At 41.7% G+C, this 23955-nt stretch overlaps 1 protein-coding gene across 1 annotated transcript in view; it reads left to right on the top strand.

Annotated features, from left to right (window-relative positions):
- Positions 1–23955, top strand: part of LOC132382383 (protein unc-13 homolog C-like) — a 575658-nt gene that overhangs the window by 394598 nt on the left and 157105 nt on the right. The window contains 5 exon segments of the mRNA XM_059952510.1: positions 607–733; positions 6741–6837; positions 6958–7101; positions 7312–7389; positions 14047–14124. Of these exon segments, the coding sequence (XP_059808493.1) occupies positions 607–733; positions 6741–6837; positions 6958–7101; positions 7312–7389; positions 14047–14124 (524 nt within the window).

Here is a 23955-nt window from a genome sequence, read left to right as displayed (position 1 = left end):
TAACAGGAGTGGGTATAAGATAGTCACAAGTTGGCAGATGTAGATAATGGACATCAAAAGAATTTTCTGAAACTACTGTAGAGTTTTTATTACAGTTATAATGATCACCTTTTCAACATGGTTTAATAGCCTCAGATTTATGAATTTTAATCGGCCATTTCCCAGTACCTAACCTCATAACTGTGCAGGTACAGTTGTCAAATGCTAAGACAAGCCTTGACATCATACCAACATGGATAAAGAAAGGCAAACTTCACTTTAAATTCACTATTGACTTTAAATTCCAGGTAGTTTTAAGTGCCATAGTATATGAACATGCTGCCATTATTCATCAGAATATTAATTCTACCTTTCCTTTCACTGTTAAAATTAATGTGCATACTATCAATTTCAAAGGTATAATACTTAGAATTTGCAAGTAGGAAAAGGAAAATAGTGAGAGTAATCAATTTAAACTATTATGTTAATATGTAGGTTTAAGAAGGGCTTTGTATCACTCAAAAATATGCACAATGGTACATTTTTTAAAGTATAAAACTAATTATTCTTTATTCCTGATGTTCTTATTCAATAAAAAAATGACTTTTTTAATATGCTTTGTAACAGAACATGAAAAACATCGATTATGCAAGAGTGCTGATTATATGAATTTGCACTTCAAAGTAAAATGGTTTTACAATGAATATGTGCGAGATCTTCCGGGTTTCAAAGATGCAGTAGCAGAATATTCTTTGTAAGTAATAAAATTTTATTATTTTCTATCATGCAGAAGTTTACCTAAAGGAAATATCATCTTAGAAAGAGCAGTAATCTGATGTATTTAAATGTTAAATCTAAATTATTTAATTATTAATTTTAAAGCATACTGTTATGGTGCAAGAGTTTTTAAAGTGTTGGAATTAATGTTGTATTTAAATTAAACCTCCATTCATTTGAGGTAGCAATTCTGGAAAAACAGCATGAAGTTTGAATAGCTTTTCAGCAGCCCATTTTGGTTTTCCCTTCTGACTCACTGTCTTCCATTTTGAGTTAGAGTTGATACTACCTGAGGTGACCACCTGCAATCTGATCAGGCAGGTGAGTTTACAAATACACATGTTCTATGTGTGGCTGATTATTTAAACCCCCTGAAGTTTAGAAAGATCTAGACCTAGATACCTTCAGATCTCTAATCCTGTTTATATCACAATATGCGGCTTACTTTCTGATGAAAGTTGAGTATTATGCAAATGTTTTATTTATTGCTATGATCTCATTATGTGGGTGGTTTAAGTTGTCTTTGCTTCTGTTTGTCCAATCAGTGAGTCTGGAAGTATGGACTATATTGCTGACCAAAATATTCTGAGAAGTGGAAGCACTAAAGTAATTTAATTTACCTGACAGTATTTTGCTTTTTTGAATGAGAAAGACTCTAAGGTCTCAGTGAGCTGAAGCTCCTGTTTCCATGATGTACAACTTAATTGAAAGGACCAGTGTTTCATGTACTGTTAGCTGGAGGACTAATGTCAGACAGGTGTTGGTTTAGAGGTAGGAGTACAAAACAAGGACAGAATACAGAGAGTTGTATTTCCTGTTGTTGGTTATGGGTTAGTTTTTGTTAAAATTATCCTGACCACATTGGAGGCATCACAGATGTTTCCAATGGAATGATTTAAAATAAAATTAAAAGTAATAGAAGGCTGTGGAGGCCAAGTTATTGGCTATATTTAAAGTGGAGATTGATAGGTCCTTAATTAGTAAAAGTGTCAAATGTTATAGGGAGAAAGCAAAAGAATGGGGTTGAGAAGGAAATAAATCAGCCATGATTGAATGTTGGAGCAAGCTCAGTGGGCCAAATGGCCTCATTTGTTCCAATGTCTTATGATCTGAAGACTTGGTTTATCAGAATCAGATTTAATATCACTGGAATATATCATGAAATTTGTTAATTTTATGGCAGCAGTACAACAAAATACATGATAAATAAATATAGAGAAAAATGAGTTACATTAAGTATATATATATATATATACTATTAAATATAGTCTGTTAAATAGTTAAGCTAAATTAAGTAGTACAAAAAATCAGAAATAAAGTAGAGAAGTGGTGTTCATAGGTTCAATGCCCATTTAGAAATGAACTTGAAGTTGCTCAACTTCACTTCTGATCACCCTATAACGATTGGTTTGTGTTCCCTCATCTTACCCTTCCTGAAGTCCACTATTTGGTCTTGCTGACATTGAGTGCAAAGTTGTTGCTGTGACACCACCACTCAAGCTAGCTGGTATATCTTGCTCCTGTATGCCCTTTTGTCACCATCTGAATGTATCATCAGCAAATTGATAGATGGCATTTGAGCTATGCCTAGCCACATATTCATGGCTGAACATGGAGTAGAGCAATGGGCTAAGCACACATTCCTGAGTAGTGTCAATGTGATTGTCAGGGAGGTGGAGATGTTATTTCCAATCCACACAGATTGTAGTCTTCCAGTTAGGAAGTTGAGGGTCCAGTTACAGTCTTCAATCATAGATGGAAGAAATTTGCTAAAAGCTTACATGCTGAAATGTTAGGCTCCTACTGACACTAGTGAAGTGCCCTTCAGGTATTGAGGAACCTCCTGTTCAGCCCTCCTTGCATTACCAATACCTGCCCTTACCAGACTCATGACTTTAATGAAATTTTCTGTGACTGTGAAGCAGTACTTTGTGAACTTATTGCCTATTTCAAGGTGGGACTTAGTGGCTAAATGTTACTTCAACTCAATTTCCTTCCTCAAAGAAGATAATTTATCTCAGAGATTGATTTTTAAACCAATGGAGTTGAGAGTAAGATGCATGAGCACTCGTTGGTGCAGGACATACACATAAAGGCCATGGGTATATATGATATGTTCACAGATGCATTTTACCTGCAGTCTTAGTGTTAGTTTAACTAAAGCATTTGAAAGAGAAAAAAAGCAGCTTTTACTCTTTGATGAACAAATGCAGGCAGCGATTCAGGATCTTATACATTTCATGATATTTTGTTGTGTTATTGCACCTGTTACACTCTTGTATCCTGTAGTGGGATTTCCAAAAACCACCACTTGCATAACAGGAATCTGATTTTGTTGTGCAAATGAAATGTGGTTAAAACTTCGAAATGTAGATGGTTATGTGAGCAAGTCTTCTTCCACATTAAGATCAATTTTTAGTTAACCATCTACATTTCGAAGTTGCAAGAATCATTAAATAATTTTCAGCACCTATACCAGAACAATAAGGAACCTGACTCTTATATCGTGACTTTAGTAACAATCAGATTTTTCTGCAGTCTGGAATCAGCCTGGTACAGTTCCAGTCAGTTCATTATCAATCCATTTATATGGTCAGCCTCATTTGTTCCTTCAAATAGTAATAGGACTGAGCAGCACAGAACGAGGCCATTCGAAGTACTATGCTCTGAATCCTAGAGAGTTAGAGAGTCATATCGCACAGGGTGAGCCCTTTGCTCCACTACACCTATGCCAAAGATTTTGCTTTTCCTAGCTGTGTGGAAGAGCTATATATTTGTTCTAGATGTGAGGCAAAACAAGAGGAAAATCAGATGGAAAGCAAAGAGGGAAGGATGGTTGTTCAAGCGAAGGTTAAGATGACCAAGTGGCACCTTTCTGCCTGTCAGACAGGCAGATACAGCAAGAGGTTCAGTTTAAGAATCTCTGAAAAGACCTGGATATGCCACGCAAATTTCCTTGTAAATACAAATTCCACATAGTTTAGCTCTGTGCACGAGACAACCTCACATCTGGAACCCTTTTGCCTCTAATAAAGAAATCTCTAGAGGTTTAACTGTGGCACTTTTAATTACTTACCTGATATCTCTCAATACTTGCTTTAAAGGTGACTAGATATCTTATAGTATCATGGACATCCTGAGAACAAAACAGAACTTGTTTTAGAGTCACAGTTCCAAGAAGAGTCTTCTGCAGATTAAGTCACCTAGCCTGATATATCAGCATCCCGGTGGTGTTTCCTGCAGCCCAACATGGAGCACTGTCTCAGCAGTGGAGGTGGAATCTGATGGATCCTACTACCCACCAACCTATTTGGCCTCTCTTGCTGTTTTACAACCATTGTGTATTTTTCCCATCTAAGGTTTACATAGAGGAGGTTACCTTTCCTGTTTGACTAAGGCTCCCACTTCCAATCCATCCGTAAGCATGATTTGCTTCAGACTGTGTACATTTAATTCATTTTTGGTTGAGTACAAATTACCATCCTTCATCTAGATATTCTTAAAATTCTGATTGTTTAAGATCTATACAATGCCAGGCTAAAGAGCTGATAAATTATGTCATTTTATAACATTATTTTAACTTTAAATAACTATTTAAAATTCAACACATAAGGAAGGAATTTTAATGAAAATTTCTAAATTAGCAGATTGACTGGGAAATAATGCAATGTTACTTCTAAATTGATAAATGCTGTTGAAGGTCTGCTGGACTGGAACCACCAGGTCCCAAGCATGCTGCTTATCAGAGTTTTGCTGGAGAGAAGAAAAGCTAAATTGGTAGATAAAGTGAAATCTAATTGGCATAGTAAGGCATATGGAAGGAATGGAGGGCTAAATTGTAACTATTTTAGACAATAGACTAGACAATAGGTGCAGAAGTAGACCATTCGGCCCCTCGAGTCTGCATCGCCATTCTGAGATCATGGCTGATCATTCACTATCAATACCCAGTCCCTGCCTTATCCCCATATCCCTTGATTCCCCTATCCATCAGATATCTATCCAGTTCCTTCTTGAAAGCATCTAGAGAATTGGCCTCCACCGTCTTCCGAGGCAGTGCATTCCACACCTCCACAACTCTCTGGGAGAAGAAGCTCTTCCTCAACTCTGTTTTAAATAACTGACCTCTTATTCTCAATCCATGCCCTCTGGTACTGGACTCTCCCAACATCTGGAACATATTTCCTGCCTCAATCCTATCAAATCCTTTAATTATCTTAAAAGTTTCAATCAGATCCCCTCTCAATCTCCTCAATTCCAGCGTGTACAAGCCCAATCTCTCCAATCTCTCTGCGTAAGACAGCCCTGCCATCCCAGGAATCAACCTAGTGAATCTACGCTGCACTTCCTCAATTGCCAGAATGTCCTTCCTTAAACCTGGAGACCAAAACTGTACACAATATTCCAGGTGTGGTCTCACCAGGGCCCTGTACAAATGCAAAAGAACATCCTTGCTCTTGTGTAAAGAGTCTCACTAATTAGTCAGATGTACTGAGAGGATTGTTTAGCACATGGGAAAATGGGATTGTTGTCATCAGAGATAAAATAGAAAGAAGACGGTGCTGGGGTATACTGTATACCCCTGTCCAGTACTGATTATGGAGTCTTGTGGTCATGAAGGAGGATGTCCTTAAAGACTCTTCCAATGAGGCATTATGTGTAGAGCTCAGAAACAAAAATTGATCACTTTGAAATGTGTCTATCAAAGATTTCCAGTTATCAGGAGATAGATCAACAGAAGTGTGTCAAAATCACTGAGAGGTGTAATGATAATTGAGTTATTATGGAAAGGGAATTCATCTTTCCCAGTATTAAGATTTTTTTGCCCTGAGGAGGAATGACACTGCTTGGTAGAGTGGTGGAAGCAGGGACTCTCACATATTAGAAGAATCTGGCTAGGAGTTGAATGAGGCATAGAAGCCCATGTGCTGGATTACTGCAGGTGGTCAGAATGGACATGGTGAGCCAAAGAGCCAGTTTACGTGTTGTTTAACTCTGAGTATAACAAGTTGGAATACGTTTAACACTACCAAACTGTGATGCATGTCCAGAGCTGGTGTTACACTTACTTCCCAAGTTGTCCACCACCTTGTAAATGGGTTTCAACACATGACTGAAGAGTAATTACATAGAAGCATGTCATCTGCAGAATCTTTGAAAATGTTTTAATACAGTATATTCTGGAGTATAAGCCGACCCCCCATTTTCAAGGTTAAAAAAGTGACTTTTCATGTTACCTTTGTATAAGCCGTCCCCTTTTGTAGAGGTTTTTGATTTAACCAGCGAAGTTCACAAGATCTCACATGCCGGTACTCAGCTTTGCCAGATCAGGACCCTGGAAATTTTGTGAACCAGTACCTGCCAAGAAAACTGGCCTGCACATTGTAAAGCGTTATAGACAAATTCTTAATAAATAAATCAGGGAGAGAAATTTTTGGATTAGGTTTCCAATGGAAAAGAATCCTCTGAAATGTAACCCCCATGAAACCATTTAGTGCCCATCGCGTGGGATGTTGTTTACGTTCAAGAATGCTGCTGGATGGACGAAGCAGGTTGCTTGAAGTGGGTTAAGGAGGTGTGGCATCGATGTCCCAAAGGTGTCAGGAAGGAAAAGTCGCTACTTGTTTGGGATGTGTTCAAAGCGCACTTGTCAGGCGAGACAAAAGCAGCACTGAAAGCTGAAAATACAGACATTGCAGTCATCCCTGGTGGTTTGATGTCTGTGCTCCAGCCACCAGATGTGAGTTTAAACAAACCAAAGAATTCATGCATCGACAGTGGAACCAATTTGACTCAAAAACAGCCAATAAATATGACCTGTCTTCTGTGTATCCGTTATTCCAAAGTTGGCACCCTCTATATTAGCTGACCCCCTAATTTTAGGACCAAAATTTAGGGCCAAATTCTTGGCTTATACACCAGAATTTACAGTAGTTCATTTACCATAATCATACATTTTAATATTATACTTAATTTTTGATTAGGTGGTTTGAACCTTTTGCCATTGATTGGTTGGATGAAAATGAAGATGTGTCAATGGAATTTCTTCATGGAGCCCTTGAGAGGGACAAAAAAGATGGGGCAAGTATCAAAATTATGGAATCATTTTACAATTTATGGTTTTGCTGTCAGCTCCAATGTCAGTTAAAATGGATTATAACCCAACTTTGAACTAATTCTCCTTTCATTTTTCTAAACTAGTTCCAGCAAACTTCAGAGCACGCTCTATTTTCTTGCTCTGTTGTGGATGTCTTCACTCAACTGAATCAAAGTTTTGAAATTATCAAAAAATTAGAATGTCCTAATCCTGAGGCATTGGCGCACTTTATGAGAAGATTTGCTAAGGTACTGTACTGTATAATCAGAGGAAATGATTTCTTCATCCGAAAATATTTGACATGATTAATTTTACTATAATTGTAAAAGTCACAAGAAATTGCAAACTGAATCATTAAAGAAATTTTATTTTTCATTATGTATTTGATCAACAATTATCTTGACATAAAGCTCAATGGTTTCTGAAGTAAACCTGGTGGTGATTATTTTTTATTGCAGACTATCAATAAAGTTCTCCTCCAATATGCTGCCATTATCTCAAAGGAATTTAGCTCACACTGTTCTAAAGAAAAGCTGGTAGGTAAACATGTCTTGTAAATCCTTTGCTGTGATATCACTGCTGGTGTTGGAGGCTGACTTAATAGCAGTATGATTTTATTATTTAATAGAGGCTGAAAGTGCATTACGCACAAGTGCCATAGTGTGAGAATGTCAAACGCCCACCTCTGAGGAAGTCCATGACACATTAGTTGGTAACATTACTGAGCTCTAAGTTCCTCTGAATGCAGTGCCAAATAAATTTACTGGTGTAAGTGCTCAATATCTTTTCAAATTGTAAAAATCCTGAGGTGCAAATAATTCATTTTCAATTTTTTAAGTAAGATTTTTGTTTAGTGTGTTAATTTCAATGATACAGCCACTTAAGGTTATTTGGCATGATGCTAAATGTCACCCCATTTCATATGAATAGGATGATTATTATTAGCACAGAAGCCAGCACCATATTAAGGTTTACTTATGAAATAGCTAATCAGTAAATTAACCCTGTTTAAAAACACAGAAACTGTGGTGAACTATGTGCCTGTCTGGACACGCCCCCTTCTGACTGCTCCTGTGGCTCCTCCCACAGGCCCTGTATAAAGGTGATCGAGGTCTGATCCTCTGCCTCATTCTCCAGGATGTAATATGATGGTCACTCACTGCTGGTTCCTTCTTCAGTCAATAAAAGCCGATATCTCGCCTTACGTCTCAGAGTGAGTTATTGATGGTGCATCAATTTTATTGACTGAAAGTTTTAAAACATGGAAACCGTTTTATGTCTGGAAAGGTTGGATTTGGACCCTCAAGACCCTGAAGCAGCTCTTGCTTTTGAACACTGGCTTGCATGCTTCCAATCATACTTGGCGGAGGTTCGTGCGACTGACCCTGCCGTTGTGCACAGAATTCTCCTCTCGAGGGTCACCCCAAAAGTTTATTCCATTATCCGGGACCTGCCGACCTACGAAGGGGCACTGGACGCCCTCAAAAGTCAGTACCTGCAGCCGGTGAACACCGTCTACGCAAGACATCGTTTAGCTATGCGACGACAGTGGCCTGGAGAATCGAGCGCCGAGTTTCTCCGAGCACTACAGACACTCGTCCGAGCTTGGCAGAAGACGCTCACAGTAGAACAACATGAGGAGCTGCTAGTACGAGACGCCTTTGTGACGGGACTGAGGTCAGTGTACATGCGCCAGCGACTGCTGGAACACTCCGATCTTACCTTACACTCGGCGATCGAGACGGCCAACGCTCTAGAAGCTGCGCTGCACTACGCCGACGCTGTCCAGCGGCGCGATTCCCCGCCGGTTCCGTGGACGCTTCAGACCCCGCCACCGCTGGCTCCCGCGAGCGAAATCGCTGCTGCCAGTCGCGATTCCACGAGCTCCCCGAACCCGACCACAGCGGCAGCCCGTCAGAAGCCTATGCTTTGTTATTTCTGCGGCTACAAAAAGCACCCTCGTAAACGCTGTCCAGCGTGAGAAACGACCTGCTCCTGCTGCGGAAAGCGGGGCCATTTCGCCAAGGTCTGTAAGTCTAAACCGCGAGCAGAGTGCAGCGCTGCGGGTGAAATGTGGGGGCCGCCATCTTGCATGCCCGGATGTGGGCGGCCATCTTTGTCGGCGTCAGCATGCCCTGCCCCCGACCCTCCGATGCTTACCGGGTACCCCGACGGCTCAACTCTGGCCACTGTAACCTTCGATCAAAGCGCCCCACACCAGCTTGCAAGGTCCATGATGGACATCCTGGTGGAGGGGCACAGGACTAGATGCCTGTTTGACACGGGCAGCACTAAGAGTTTCATTCACCCGGACACAGTGCAACGCTGCGGACCCGCAACACGGCCAGTTAGTCAGAAGATCCGTTTGGTTTCTGGGTCGCATTCCACAGACATTCGGGCGGGTTGTGTAGCGACATTGGTGGTGCAAGGCACAGAATATCGGAACTTTGCGCTACTGGTCATGCCTAATCTGTGCGCACCTGTGCTATTGGGGCTGGTCTTCCAGAGCCATCTCGAAAGTGTGACTATGGTATACGACGGGCCCCTCCCACCACTCACTGTCCGGAATCCTCAGTTCTGTGGGACTTCTTCACTACTGACCACACACACACACACGGGCCCACACATCCCATCCAACATGACAGCTGCGCTACCGACACCACTTGCAGTCTCTCCACTCTCGAGGTCCCTCCCCCACTGATGTTCGCCAACCTGACCCCGACTGTAAACCGGTGGTGACTAAAAGCAGGAGGCACAGTGCGGGGGACAGCGCCTTCATTCAGTCAGAGGTGCAGTGGCTGCTCAGGGAGGGGATCATTGAGCCAAACACAAGCCCTTGGAGGGCCCAGGTGGTCAGATGGTGGCCCCACCCCCACCACCTCACGAACTCCTATTCTCTTTTCCCAGGAAGTCTGTCACTGGGACCGCTCTACCAGTTTGGCTGATGTCCCCGGGGCCAGTGCTGCTCCGGAAACATGTGAGGAGCAATAAATACTCCCCGCTGGTTGAGAGGGTTCACCTTCTGCATGCGAACCCCCAGTATGCTTACGTGGTCTTACCTGATGGGCGGGAGGACACGGTCTCCATCCGCAACCTGGCGCCCGCAGGTGCAGCAGACCACTACCCTGAACACTCCCCGGTAACTATGAACCCTGTATCCGAGGTGACACCGCGCTCACCAGGCCCTACACAGACTCCTCATGACACTTATATACCAGGTGCCTCGCACATGCATGAGCTGGAACCAGCACAACCTCCGTCTCCTGTGCAATCTCCAATGTTGCTGGCATCGGTGCAATCACAGTCGGTGCTACGTAGATCGCAGCGACAGATTCGACCACCTGATAGACTTGACCTGTAAGAAACTTCGCCACATGGGGACTCTTTCAAACAAAGGGGGGGTGAATGTGGTGAACTATGTGCCTGTCTGGACACGCCCCCTTCTGACTGCTCCTGTGGCTCCTCCCACAGGCCCCTGTATAAAGGTGATCGAGGTCTGATCCTCTGCCTCATTCTCCAGGATGTAATATGATGGTCACTCACTGCTGGTTCCTTCTTCAGTCAATAAAAGCCGATATCTCGCCTTACGTCTCAGAGTGAGTTATTGATGGTGCATCAGAAACGTTAACAAATAAAACATTTTAGTTCTGCAGTAGTTTGCTGTAGCATACTTAAGGAGGCAGTTGACTATCAGCAAGATAATAGAAACAAAGTGACAGAATCTAAAATATTTGTAGGTTTTTTTGAACTGTAGGTTTTTTTTAGTTATTGATCTTTGGATTTTAATGTCAAAATTAAAAACGCTGCTTTATTAGTAAGTCAGGCATTAAAGACAGCTGTTTTACGTGGTTATTAAATCTATGCTTCAGAATGCTAGACCAGAAAATCAGGTCATCTGAATAGATAACAGAGATCAATGTCAATTTTTCTCCTAACATCAGCTCCAACACCACGTATAGAAAATTCTGTCCTGTGCAGTATTCGTTAAGTGGTTGAAGAATATTATGTCATGTACGGTGAGTTGTCATTAAGAAGATTTGAGTCTTACTTGTGGGTTTGATTTTGAACTTCTACACTGTGTTATAGTTTGATAATTAACACCAGCCTCCTCATTCTCATCCACTTTTGTATTCAGATTTCATTACAAGTAGTATCAGAACAGATTTTTTAAGATTTTCAAGCAACCCCCTTATGTAACATGAATTAGTAACATTTGGCAGAATCCCACAAGACATCTGGCATGTTGTTTCTGTAGTCTACAGTTGTTACATGTGTTAATTAGGATATGTAGATGAAGTAACCATTATCTAGAAGATCTTCAGATATAAATATGTCACAGTTCTCACTTGAAGCTAGCGTTTCTGTATTTTGTGAGCTGAAATATGCACAGTTTCAATCCAACTTTTACATCCTTGATTCATCTAAACCAAACTTAAATGATCTGTTCCACTTCTACCATAACCCAATGAAACTAACAGAACCTTAATTAGGATGACTTGCATTTTCCCATTTCAGTTAAAATCTCAGGATAGTGCAACCAAAAGTGTCTTTAAAACAGTTTTTTTTTTCCTTTTTGGCCTACTATAACAGTCATGTTAAATCATAAATAGTGATAGCTTTCAAAATGCATTTTGATCAGCATAATCCTTCCAAAATAAGCAAACATTAAAACATTAAAAAGCCACACATATGGGAAAGATAAAAATGGTGGACCATAGTGTCAGAATTAAGACATGATTGAGGAGGGATATGGAGGAGGAGAAATGATGGGTTCTGAAAATAGGATTAAGTGATTGAAGATTCTTTTGGTGGTGGGACAGAACACCTAAGTTAGAGGATGCAAGGCTGAAAGGGTGAAAGGAAGAATGACGTAAAATTGCATTCATGTGCAGACATTATTAGCAGTATGGAGTCTAGTGGGAGAACATAGTCTTGCTGGGATTCCCAAAATTACATTAGGGAATCATCTCTTTGATCATTCTCGAGGGAATGTCAAGAGGCAGAGAAAACAGAAATCCACTTTTGCCCACTATTCAATGCTTTCACAGTTTCATTTATTTCCAAGTGTTTTAGATTAACTTTAGTTTTTGATTGTTAAATAAATTATTTTTTAAATGCTGTCTAGTGCGTAAGCAGCTGTCTGTGTGAAATTTGCACATTTTCTCTGACCATCTGGGTTTCCTATGGGTACTCTATGTCCTCCCACATGCAATCTGGTAGAATAATTGCCCGGTATAAATAATCCCACTGTGTAGATTAGGGAATTAATAAGAACATGGGGAGAATAAAATTGAATTAAAATAAAACTGCACATGCTTGAAATCAAAAATGAAAACAGAAAATAGTGGACGTACTCATATATTCTGCCCTTGCTGGAGAGTTTCCCTGTTTTCTTAAGCTAGGCAGATAGGTAAACTTCAGTCCTGCGTAACTGCAGTTTGAGAACGGTTTTATCATACACCAACACATTACAGTACACAGGAGCTGATGTAAAAAGACAGTACTTCTCAGTATTCTCGCAAAAAGGTAGATTCAAGTATTGACTGACATTCCTTCAACTTCTAACAAAGTACTTCTATCTACCAGCAACTAACTGAACTGTATAATGGTGGACCTAATGACAAAAGATAATTGCTTAACAATGTGATAATGAGTAATCTGCAATAGCTGTGAACTCACAATTAAGCAATGAGATCTAGTAATTAGAAATAGAACCACATCAGGTAGACATAACATATCATATCTGTCTATACACTGGTAAGAGAAACACAGCAAATATTTCCATGAAATAACCCTTTGTCAGAACAGAGTAAATTGGTTTGGTCAGGATTAGTATAAAAAAAGAGTGCTTGATGGTTAGTGTGGATTCACAGAGCCAAAGGCCTATTCAGGCTACGTCCACACTACGCTGGATAAATCCGTAACTGAAGCTTTTTCTCTTCGTTTTTACCCTCCATCCACGCTAAAGCTGCAACAGTTAGTCAGTTTTTCAATGTTCTTCGTCATCTGGGTCAATCTGTCCGTTAACTCTTGTTGGTTGCCTCCGTATGCTCCAGTATTTGTTTTTTTTACTTTTAAGTTCTCCTGCACGAAAACCAACAGCTGTCTGTCGTTTTAAGTCTTTCTAGTCTGTAACTAAACAAACGCACACCTTTACAGCGAGATTCAACATCAAACATGTCACTTGTTTTCAGTAGATGTGTCCTGCACATGCCCAGTAGGAGGAGATTTGCCAAAATCTCCATTTCTATGTGGATAGAGATTTTTTTCAAAAACACATAGTGTGGACGCTTATCGTTTTTACGCAAAACCAGCATTTTCAAAATTATCCGGTTTAGTGTGGATATAGCCTCAGTGCTGTACCTCTTTAACTCCATGATTTATTTTTAATTAATTACTTCAATTCTGAAAGTTTTCATTTTTTTTTGTGATAGCAAGAGCCTGTTACAGGTTTGTTAGCTATCAAAGACTGTTACAATGATCTGGGGCTTGAGGCATTCTCAGTCTACCTACCAGCAGAAACCACATTACTGCTGTGACTGAATGGTGGACTTGGATTATAATCATCTGTGAGTGTGTATTTAACTCAGTATCACAATTAGAGTGCACATGTTACCTGGCATATTTTGCCATTTTAACTTGAATGGGCCTTGTTAAGGTACACCCTTTCTTCATTGAAGACAGAAAAGGAGAGAAGTTTAGCAAGTGTTCTGAAAATCTCACTGGCTAATATAATGTGTTTAACAAGATATTTATTCTCAATTGTTCTTTTTCAGTTATCAGCAATTAAAATGCCTTTTCATACAATTTGTAATTAATGTGTTACTTCCTGAATGTATGTGTTTGATAAGAAGTACATTTAAAACCATTTTATTTCAGGATCATATACTTTGTTTTACAGCCAAACAATAATGAATAAAATTGTGACTCTAACCATATTCATAAATGAATCTTTTCTATTCAATGTTATTGACTGTGAGATTCCTGTATCTCCTCTTATCAGGTTGTCACTTGACATGGCAGCTAAATATTCCACCTGTCCTGTATCTGAATTTCCTTCAGTTATATGGTTAAATGGAAACAGCAGGCTAATTCAAATTTCATATTTCATGCATATTTTGTCTCAATCATTTCTGTGCGGTCTTTGGGTTAACACTGTAAGGCATTTCTAAATGATTTATTCGTTCTTGCAGCCTTGCATCCTGATGAACAACATCCAACAACTGAGGGTCCAGCTGGAGAAAATGTTTGAATCAATGGGTGGTAAAGAGGTGAGTGCCTAAAGAAACCCATGGGAAAGCTTTTTAAAATATATACATCTTACAGCTTTCAAGTTTTTAAATGTATTTATTAGTCTATTGTCTTGTTATAACCATTACTTTCACTTTACATAATAACACCGTTTAAGGCCATCACCTTATACAGATTAATCTTAAGTATTGCTTACAAATAATAGAGGTGGCATTTATGTTGTTCTGATTAAATGTGTTCGTTAAATGTCTGTAAGTGTATTCTGTAGGCACGGCTAGCAGCATGTTTCATGCACTTCGTAATTTTTTTTGGCGTTGCATTCAACTGTCCTATAGGAAGAAAGGAAAAGTACCTTCCATAAGGTCTGTGTACAACGACGATCGTTTAATTAATTGATAAATCAAGGCTCATCAAAATGAGGATTTTCTTGTGCTAATTTAATGAGACAATTCAAACCTGTCTTAGACAGATGTGTTTTGCAATAAGGTTTACTGCCTGCAGAAAACAAATAGAAACTTTAAGCTATAATGATACAATTTTAATGCATTCATTGTAATTATGGCTACCAATTACATTGGCAATTTGCAACCACCTAAAGCGTAACCAGCCACTGGGAGTGAGCATTACTTTATTCTGATGGGCACCTAATCTGATGGGATGAGAGCACGTGCGTTTCTCTGCATGAAGCAGCAATTGCAACAAATTGTATATCTTTCACCAAAGAGGGCTCTTTTATTATTTATGTTTAATGGGCAACTAAGATTAGGAATTGTGGTTTAGAGAGTAACATTTATACAAACCCAACTTTGAGCTCCTCCACATTTTATCAGTTAAATAAAACAAAGCTAGATATCTGTTTTGCTTCCATTTCTAGTCATTTCCTAAAAACTGTAAACAAGGTTATGCATCTACACAGTCTGACAAACTGTGACTTAATTAGTTCTTTCCTCACTTTTATTAAAATAAAACAGAGAAAATATTATAAACCTATTCCCAGCCTAATCTTAAGTATGCAGCTTTTAATCATAATTAATTGATAGTTTAATCTCTTAGGATTGCTCTGCTGCCTTGTATGTTACAGAATCACAAAATTTCAAGTATTGGCCTTTTAGGATGTTAAATGCCATGGAGGGCCTTTTTGCTTATACAGTGCATGATTATACTCGCCTGCTTTAATAACGTGGTTTCTTTACTTACAAAATCCCCTCACACTCTCAGAAGATTTGGGATCATCTATTCATCCTATAACTGTGTGGTCATTGATTGTGTTTAATATTTGGAGTTTGCAAGCAAGAATTTTTCTACCAGTACAGTAGCGGTGTGGTTCGTACCAGTGACCCAGGTTCAATTCTCAATTCATAGAGCTGTCTGTAAGGAGTTTGTGTGTTTTCCCTATGACTGCGTGGGTTTCCTCTGGGTGCCGCAGTTTCCTCCAATAATCCAGAGGTGGTAGGTTAATTGGTCATTGTAAATTGTCCCATGATTAGGCTAGGGGGTTGCTGGGTGGAACAGCTCAAGCAGCCAGAAAAAAACACCACAGCAGAATTTCATCATTACTACCAACCTGAAAGTCCAGTAACATCAAATGGAACCTGATGTTCAGAATAAGAACCATAGTGACATGGATGCCGAGCATTGAGAATGTATGATTTCTCTGGGATTGTCTTGGTACTGCCATTTGAAAAATATAGTTTTGTCTCCCTTCCTTTATGAAGTTCACTTTCAAGTATACTGAATTTTTACCATCCCAGCCACCTCAACTGCTCCCTTACATCTAATCTTAGAAGGCATTTTTCCAAGACAAAACTATCTCCCTATGCCTTTGCATATTTGAGGACTCACTTGGTCTTTCCTTTTATAGTTTAGACTATATATCCCATCCTTTTTGTTATTGTGAATTTTTCTGAATTGATTTCCAGAGCAGATGATCACTTCCACTCATTGATTTACCTAGATTGATTATTTACTTAGGTTATTTAAGGATTGACTGAACACAGGTGTTTCCTGTGATAGGCAGTCTTCAACTGAACTGTTGCTATGGCACAAGCAGTATTACCAGCTATAACCATAAGATATAAAAGCATAATTGGTCCATTTGGCCCATTGAGTCTGCTGATCCATGGTTGATCCATTTCCCTCTCAGCCCCAATTTTTTACCTTCTCCCCGTAACTCTTCATGCCCTCACTAATGAAGAATCTATCAACCTCTGCCTTAAATCTAACCAAAGACTTGGCCTCCACAGCTACATAATCTCTTAAAAGAGTGGCAACTGACCAAACCTATGTTTGTACTTCCCTTAGCAGCTCTCATAGATTTATGCTATAAAATAGACATCATCATTAGAGAAATAACATTTAGCCCATCAAATCTGTGCAATGTGAAAGCTTCTACTTGGCCTGTGGTCACATTTTCCTGGCCTTTATATACTCTTTTTTTTTGTGCTTCATTCTGCTTTTGCATAATTACTTTAACATTAAAAAATCTCAGATCTTTTAAACGATAGACTGATGCAGAACAAAGGAATGGATGAGCCTAGGGTTGGACAGTCAGACAGTTGACTATAAAGTTTGGGAAAGTGTGGGTTTTAAGGAGATTTTCAAAATGCAGCATGAACAAAGAGGTTTAAGAGGTTTTTCTGCAGGGAAGGGTACAGAACGTGAAGAAACTGAATGGGAGAGAATGGAAGGTCAGAGGGTACACTGGGGACAGAATTCCGAAAGCACCAGCAGAACAAGACATAGCAGCAGTTTGAAGTATAGTTCGAAAAAGTCAAACTCAGAGGCTGGAAGGAATGTTTGGCAAGTAGGATCTAACAAAAAGAAATTATCTGTGATATGATATTTGTTGTATTGTGGTACCAGTGCAGTGCAAAGGCATAAAATGACTACAAATTACAAATAAATATGTAGTGTAAAAGTAGGAGAAATGAGTTAGTGTTCATGGACCATTCATAAACCTGATGGTTAAGAAGCTGTTTCTGAATCGTTGGTAAGAGGTTTTTAGATTTAAAGATGCAGCACAGTGACAGGTCCTTCTGGCCCAACAAGCCCAATTACATCTAGGTGGCCATATAACCTACTGAATGTCTTTGGAATGTGGGAATAATCTGGAGCATCTGGAGGAAGCGCACACAGTCATAGAGAGAAAATACAAATTCCTTACAGACAGTGGCAAAATTGAATCCAGGTCAAGGGCGTTGTAGTATTATTATAGTTATGTTACCAGGCTGGCCCAAGGGTACTGTACATCCTCCCCGTGGTACTAATGAGAAGAGATCATGTCCTGGATGGTGAAGGTACTTAATAATGGATGTCATATTCTTAATCAAATCAAAGCAAATCAGATCAAATTTATTTGTCATTCAAACCATACATGGATATAGCTGAATATGACAACATTCCTCTGGGGCCAAGGTGCAAAAACATATATTCAAATTCAAAATAACGAGAAAGGGAAAAAGAATATAGTCATGTAAGAAAACAATTTTTTAGGCCAGGTTCCAGAATGATAAGTCTCCCAAATTGACGGCTCATGGCAGTGCAGCTTACAATTCCACCGATCTAGCACTGGAGGGCAGCACCACTGGAAGAGGCCACCTCCACCTGAGCGCGGACACCATGCTCCAACACAAGCCTGAGGACTGAGGCCTAGTCCTAGCTACAACCAAGCTACAACCTGTCTTTCCACCAAACAAGGGAAGCAGGCCTGCAGCAGTCAATGTCCAACGTCCATAGTCAGTGATGCAACCAATCAGAAAGCATCGACTCTACATTGATAGTAATTTGCAATGATCTTTGGTGACATATCTCATCTCCTCAGACTCCTAATGGAGTGGAGCTGCTGGCAGGCCTTCTTTATATTTGCATCAATGTGTTGAAACCCCTAAGATGTCGACGATCAGGAACTTAAAGCTGCTCACCCTTTCAATGCTGACCACATAAAGAGGACTACTGTAAGTTCTCTTTATTTCTCCTTCCTGAAGTCCACAGTCATTTCCTTGGTCTGGCTGAAATTGGGTGTGAGCTTATTGTTGTGACAGCACTCAACCAGCCAGTCTGTTTCACTCCTCTTTGCATCCTTGTCGCCTTTTGAGAATTTACCTACAATAGTGGTGTCATCTGTAAATTTGTAGATGGCATTGGAGCTGTGGCTAGTCACACAGTCATAAGTATAGAGAGGGCAGAGCAATGGGTTAAGCACCTATTCTTGCTGTGAGCCTGTGTTGATCTAGCTGGGTGATCAGCTCAGGATGTTAGTACCCTGCCAGTTACAGCATCGAGGCCTGATGACTGGCAAGATTCAGCCTCTTGAAAAATGTTCTGACATTGGCCTCCAAGACAGAGATCACAGGGTCATCAGGTGCTGTGAGGATTTGCACAGGTTACTTTTCAAAGCAAATCAGAATAATGGGAGACACAAATAACCATATAACAATCACAGCACGGAAACAGGCCATCTCGGCCCTCCTAGTCCGTGCCGAACTCTTAATCTCACCTAGTCCCACCTACCCGCACTCAGCCCATAACCCTCCACTCCCTTCCTGTCCATATACCTATCCAATTTTACCTTAAATGACACAACTGAACTGGCCTCTACTACTTCTACAGGAAGCTCATTCCACACAGCTATCACTCTCTGAGTAAAGAAATACCCCCTCGTGTTTCCCTTAAACTTCTGCCCCCTAACTCTCAAATCATGTCCTCTCGTTTGAATCTCCCCTACTCTCAATGGAAACAGCCTATTCACATCAACTCTATCTATCCCTCTCAAAATTTTAAATTTTGATCAAATCCCCCCTCAACCTTCTACGCTCCAATGAATAGAGACCTAACTTGTTCAACCTTTCTCTGTAACTTAAGTGCTGAAACCAGGTAACATCCTAGTAAATTGCCTCTGCACTCTCTCTAATTTATTGATATCTTTCCTATAATTCGGTGACCAGAACTGTACACAATCTTTCCTATAATTCGGTGACCAGAACTGTACACAATCTTTCCTATAATTCGGTGACCAGAACTGTACACAAAGAGAGCCCTTTTCTTTCCATTCCTGATGCAGAGTCTCTTTCCAAAACATTGGATGTTCATTCCCCTCCATAGATGCTGCCTGAATTCTACCCGCATTTTGTGTGTGTTGGTCAGAATAATGGGAAACAAGCTGGTCAGAATAATGGAATAATAGCATGATGAACAGAGAGAACATTGGAGCAGGATAGAATTCTTGGGAAGATGGGAGATCAGCTATATGGACATTGAATTATTAGATTCAGTGGGAATCTTACTTTACCAGCAGTGGAAAACATTTAGAGGAGGAGATGTTATGGAAATGGTGTAAACAACTACTGTGAAGAATGGAATGTAATATTGAAACTTCAGCTGGACAGGAAGTAACAGTAAGTCAGCATCTGCCTCAGTACATGTGAATAGAAATGGAAGGATTCATATGGAAGCAAAATAGATGCTGGCCAAGCCTATTTGATGTGACTAAACTCATGCAGCACCATGGCACCGGGATTAAGAATTGATGAGAAAACAAGGCTCATTATTGTCAACGTGTTTATGGAACCTGCTACTGCTTTTGTCTAACAACAACAACACACACAAAATGCTGGTAGAACACAGCAGGCTAGGCAGCATCTACTTTCAAATCTATTTTCAAGTAGGGTAGCCCTCTACTTTCAAATCTCTTACTATCTTTCCTCTCGGTTAGTCCTGATGAAGGGTCTCGGCCCGAAACGGCGACATCGCTTCTCCCTATAGATGCTGCCTAGCCTGCTGTGTTCTACCAGCATTTTGTGTGTGTTGTTGTTTGAATTTCCAGCATCTGCAGATTCCCTCGTGACTGCTTTTATCTTTTTTCTTTAACTTAAATGGTTTAGTTTATTTCTCCATGATACCAAGGTGTTAATGCATTTCCTTTGCAAATCTACTTACTACTATGTTTTAAACATTTCCTCCTATTGTTTACCATTCTAACTGCCATTTTATATAGTTTATTTATCTCAAATTCTTCCGTTTAAGATGGTGCTACCAATCCGACTAAAAATATCTTTTATGTTAAATGTTTTATGTAAATTATGTGAAATAATTGCCGCAAGCAGTGAAGGGGCGGGCAATGGCAAGGTGAGTTCGGAGGGTTAGCCAAGATGGTGGATTGCCGAATCAATGCAGACGGAGTGAACGATTTAGAGTGAGGAGGTTGAGGCTAGGGCAGAGGAGATTTGATGCCTGTACAGCTGGCCCAGGCACAAGGTTGGATTGTTCTGGGCACCAAGCTCATTTGAAGAGCTTGAGAGTGGCTTCAGACTGGGTGGCGAAATTTGGGCCTGGAGCCAATCTCTGGACGTTATAGTCTAGGCCCTGAGCCCTTCGCAGTAGCTGGGTCCTAGTGCGAGGTAGCCCTGTTTCAGACAATTTAAATGCTGGCTCAGTTCAGAGGTATGAGCTGATTACACTCACTCTCTGTGATGTTCATTTCTTACTGCAGGGCACTGGAGTCTCTCACTGTTCCGCTGTTTGTTCAATTTAAATGCTGGCCCAGATAGACTGAAAAGACAGGGAGTCAGGATCTGAGGCGAGAGCGGATTTCACTCACTCCAGGGTGGTCATTCCTTTCTCCAGGGCCCTGACTGTTGTGCTCCGTGCCTGCTAATATGATGAACTGATAAGTGAGGCTTTGGACCTACGCCAGGCTGCTCTGGTGTTTGGATCTGAGAACTCAATTTGGTTTGGAACATTGTTGTTACAGTTCGCTTCGATTGTTTGCATGATTTGTGGTTTTTTTTCTCGTGCACATCAGTGTTAGTCTTTTATTTATTTATTTCTCTCTTTAATTGGATTCTTTCAGGTTTCTTGCTTTGTGGCTACCTGTAAGCAAACAAATCTCAAGGTTATATAATTTAAATATTCTTTGATAATAAATGTACTTTGAATCTTTGAATTGAATCTATCCTAACTGCAATTGAATCATCTTCAGTTCAACAGATTTATCGTCAACTCTGTGTATGTAACCAACTGCACATTTGTTATTATTTTTTTGTTTTCTACTTAAAGTCAAGATTGTACTCGTGGGAACAGAATGTTTAGTCTGATGCATCCACACCAACCAGTTTTAATTTTGTCTCCCTGCCATTTGGTCCATATCCTTCTTTGACTCTTGTGATTTAAGTGCTCACCCAGACACTTTTTAAATGCTCTCAATGATTCTGCCTGAGAGAGTGATGGAAGCAGGATATTTCAGGTATTCACCACTTGGTGGATGAAGTTTTATCTATCTCTGATACAGAATGTAGACATAGGTCTTTCCCTCCTAGATAACCATCCATCTTTCTATCTATGTCCCTATCTAAGAGATTCTTAAGTGCCCATAATATATTTGCCTTTAACGACAGGGGTTTCAAGCACTCACCACTCTCTATGTAAGGACCTTCCCTCTGACATTCCCCCTATGCTTTCCTCCAATTGCCTCCTTGTATTAGCCATTTCCACCCTAGAAAAACATCTGTCTAAGCTTCTTGTCATCTTGTACACTTAGATAAAGTTAACTCTCATCCTCCTTCACTCCTTCAAAGAGAAATGCCATACTGTGGCGACCCATTTCCTGGCACATCCGAACCGGCTCACAATTAGCCAGCGTTCCGGCTAAGGGAGATAGCCTACGGGGGTTTGCGAGCACAGAGCTTTGGAGCCTCTGCGCCACGGGGGGCAGGTTGAGGGAGGCTTAAAAGCAAGGCTGGATATTTCGAGTAAAGTTTTTCTTCGACTGCAGTTACCAACTCTGTGTCGTAATTTTAGAGCTGCGTGTAGCACACCGCCACAATTGGTGACCCCGACGGTCCAAACAATTTTTGGACCAGAAATGACCAACGCCGCCTCTGTTCATGCGGTTTCGTTGAAACTGCCGGGTTTCTGGACACAGCGACCGAACCTGTGGTTCCAGCAAGCTGAAGCCCAATTCCACGTTCACCAGATCACCTCAGAAGACACCCGCTAATACTACGTGGTGAGCTCCCTTGACCAGGACACAGCGGCCCAGGTCGCGGGGTTCGTACAGTCGCCCCTGGCAGACGGCAAGTACACGGAATTCAAAGCCCTGCTCCTCAGGACTTTCGGACTCCCACGGCGCGAGCGGGCTGCCCGTTTACTGCACCTGGATGGCTAGGGAGACAGACCTCCATCGGCTTTAGTGAATGAGATGTTGTCTCTTGCCGATGGACACACACCCTGCCTCATGTTTGAGCAGGCATTCCTGGAGCAGCTGCCCGAGGACATACGCCTGCTGCTGTCCAACGCGGATTTCAGTGACCCCCGGAAGGTGGCAGCCCGGGCGGACTTGCTGTGGAACGCCAAAAAGGTGTGCTTCCATCGCACAGATCACCTAGCCAAGCTCCCAGCAGCAAACCAGTCCAGGCCCGGCCGCAGAGCCCGCCAACCCCAGGGGCAGGGGTGGGGGGCCCAACGAACACTGGTGCTTCTACCACCAGCGGTGGGGCGCAGAAGCCCGCCGTTGTTGCCCGCCCTGCAAGTTCCTGGGAAACGCCAGGGCCAGCTACCGCTGATGGCTACAGTGGCTGGCCATCGAGATAGCCTCCTGTATGTGTGGGATAGAAGGTCAGGAGGCCGGTTTTTGGTCGACACCGGTGCCGAGATCAGCATTTTACCTCCGACGAGTTACGACACCCGCAGCAGGGCACCGGGTCTACCCTGAGGGCCGTGAACGGCAGCACAGTAAGGACCTGTGGCACCCGTACGGTGCAGCTACAGTTCAGCTCCAGCCAGTTCACGTGGGACTTCACACTGGCCGCCGTAGCCCAACCGATTCTGGGTGCGGATTTTTTGCGGGCTCACAGCCTACTGGTCGACCTGCCCAGGAAGAGACTGGTACACGCCGAGACCTTTCAGACGTTCTCCCTGGGTGCAGCCCAGTTGCCAGCCCCTCACCTCGGCTCCATCACGCTGTCCGACAACGACTTCACCAGGGTCCTGGCGGATTTCCCATCGGTTCTGGCACCGCAGTTCACAGCGGCCATGCCCAGACACGGCATACAGCACCACATCCCGACCCAGGGACCACCCCTCCACGCCCGCACTCGGTGGCTTCCCCCGGACAAGCTCCGACTGGCGAAGGAGTTCAAGAGGATGGAGGAATTGGGGATCATCCAGCGGTCCGACAGCCCATGGGCCTCCCCCCTGCACATGGTGCCCAAAGCAACAGGAGGCTGGAGACTGTGCGGCGACTACCGCAGGCTGAATGAGGCTACGACACCGGACTGCTACCCTGTGCCACACATTCAGGACTTTGCAGCAAACCTGCACGGCGCACGGATCTTCTCCAAGGTGGACCTCGTCCAAGGGTACCATCAAATCCCGATGCATCCTGACGACATCCCCAAAACGGCTCTCATCACCCCGTTTGGCCTTTTCGAGTTCCTCCGCATGCCGTTCGGCCTGAAGAATGCTGCACAGACGTTCCAGCGGTTAATGGACGCGGTGGGACGGGACCTGGACTTGGTGTTTATCTATTTGGATGACATCCTCATAGCCAGCAGCAGTCGTCAGGAGCATCTGTCCCACCTCCGTCAACTCTACGCCTGACTGACTGAGTACGGTCTGTTACGTATTCAGGCAACAATAAATATATGAGTTCGGCAAGGGTTTCTTATAACAAACAACACGTTTATTAAACACAGAAAACAAACCCCCTAAAAGTAAACAAACACTACCGTAACCGGAAACAGCTGCTGAGCGGCAGCCCAAACAGTTCTTAAAGTGATATTCCAAAAACAATTCTTTAAAGTGGTATTGCCAAAGGTTCGATATGCTCACAGTCCATTTAAAAGGAGAGACTTTAT

The sequence above is a fragment of the Hypanus sabinus genome, chromosome 28 (genome assembly GCF_030144855.1).
Source record: "Hypanus sabinus isolate sHypSab1 chromosome 28, sHypSab1.hap1, whole genome shotgun sequence".
Classification (NCBI taxonomy): Eukaryota; Metazoa; Chordata; class Chondrichthyes; order Myliobatiformes; family Dasyatidae; genus Hypanus; species Hypanus sabinus.
The sequence above is the reverse complement of the archived record's forward strand: the minus strand, read 5'-3'. Positions and strand labels throughout refer to the sequence as shown.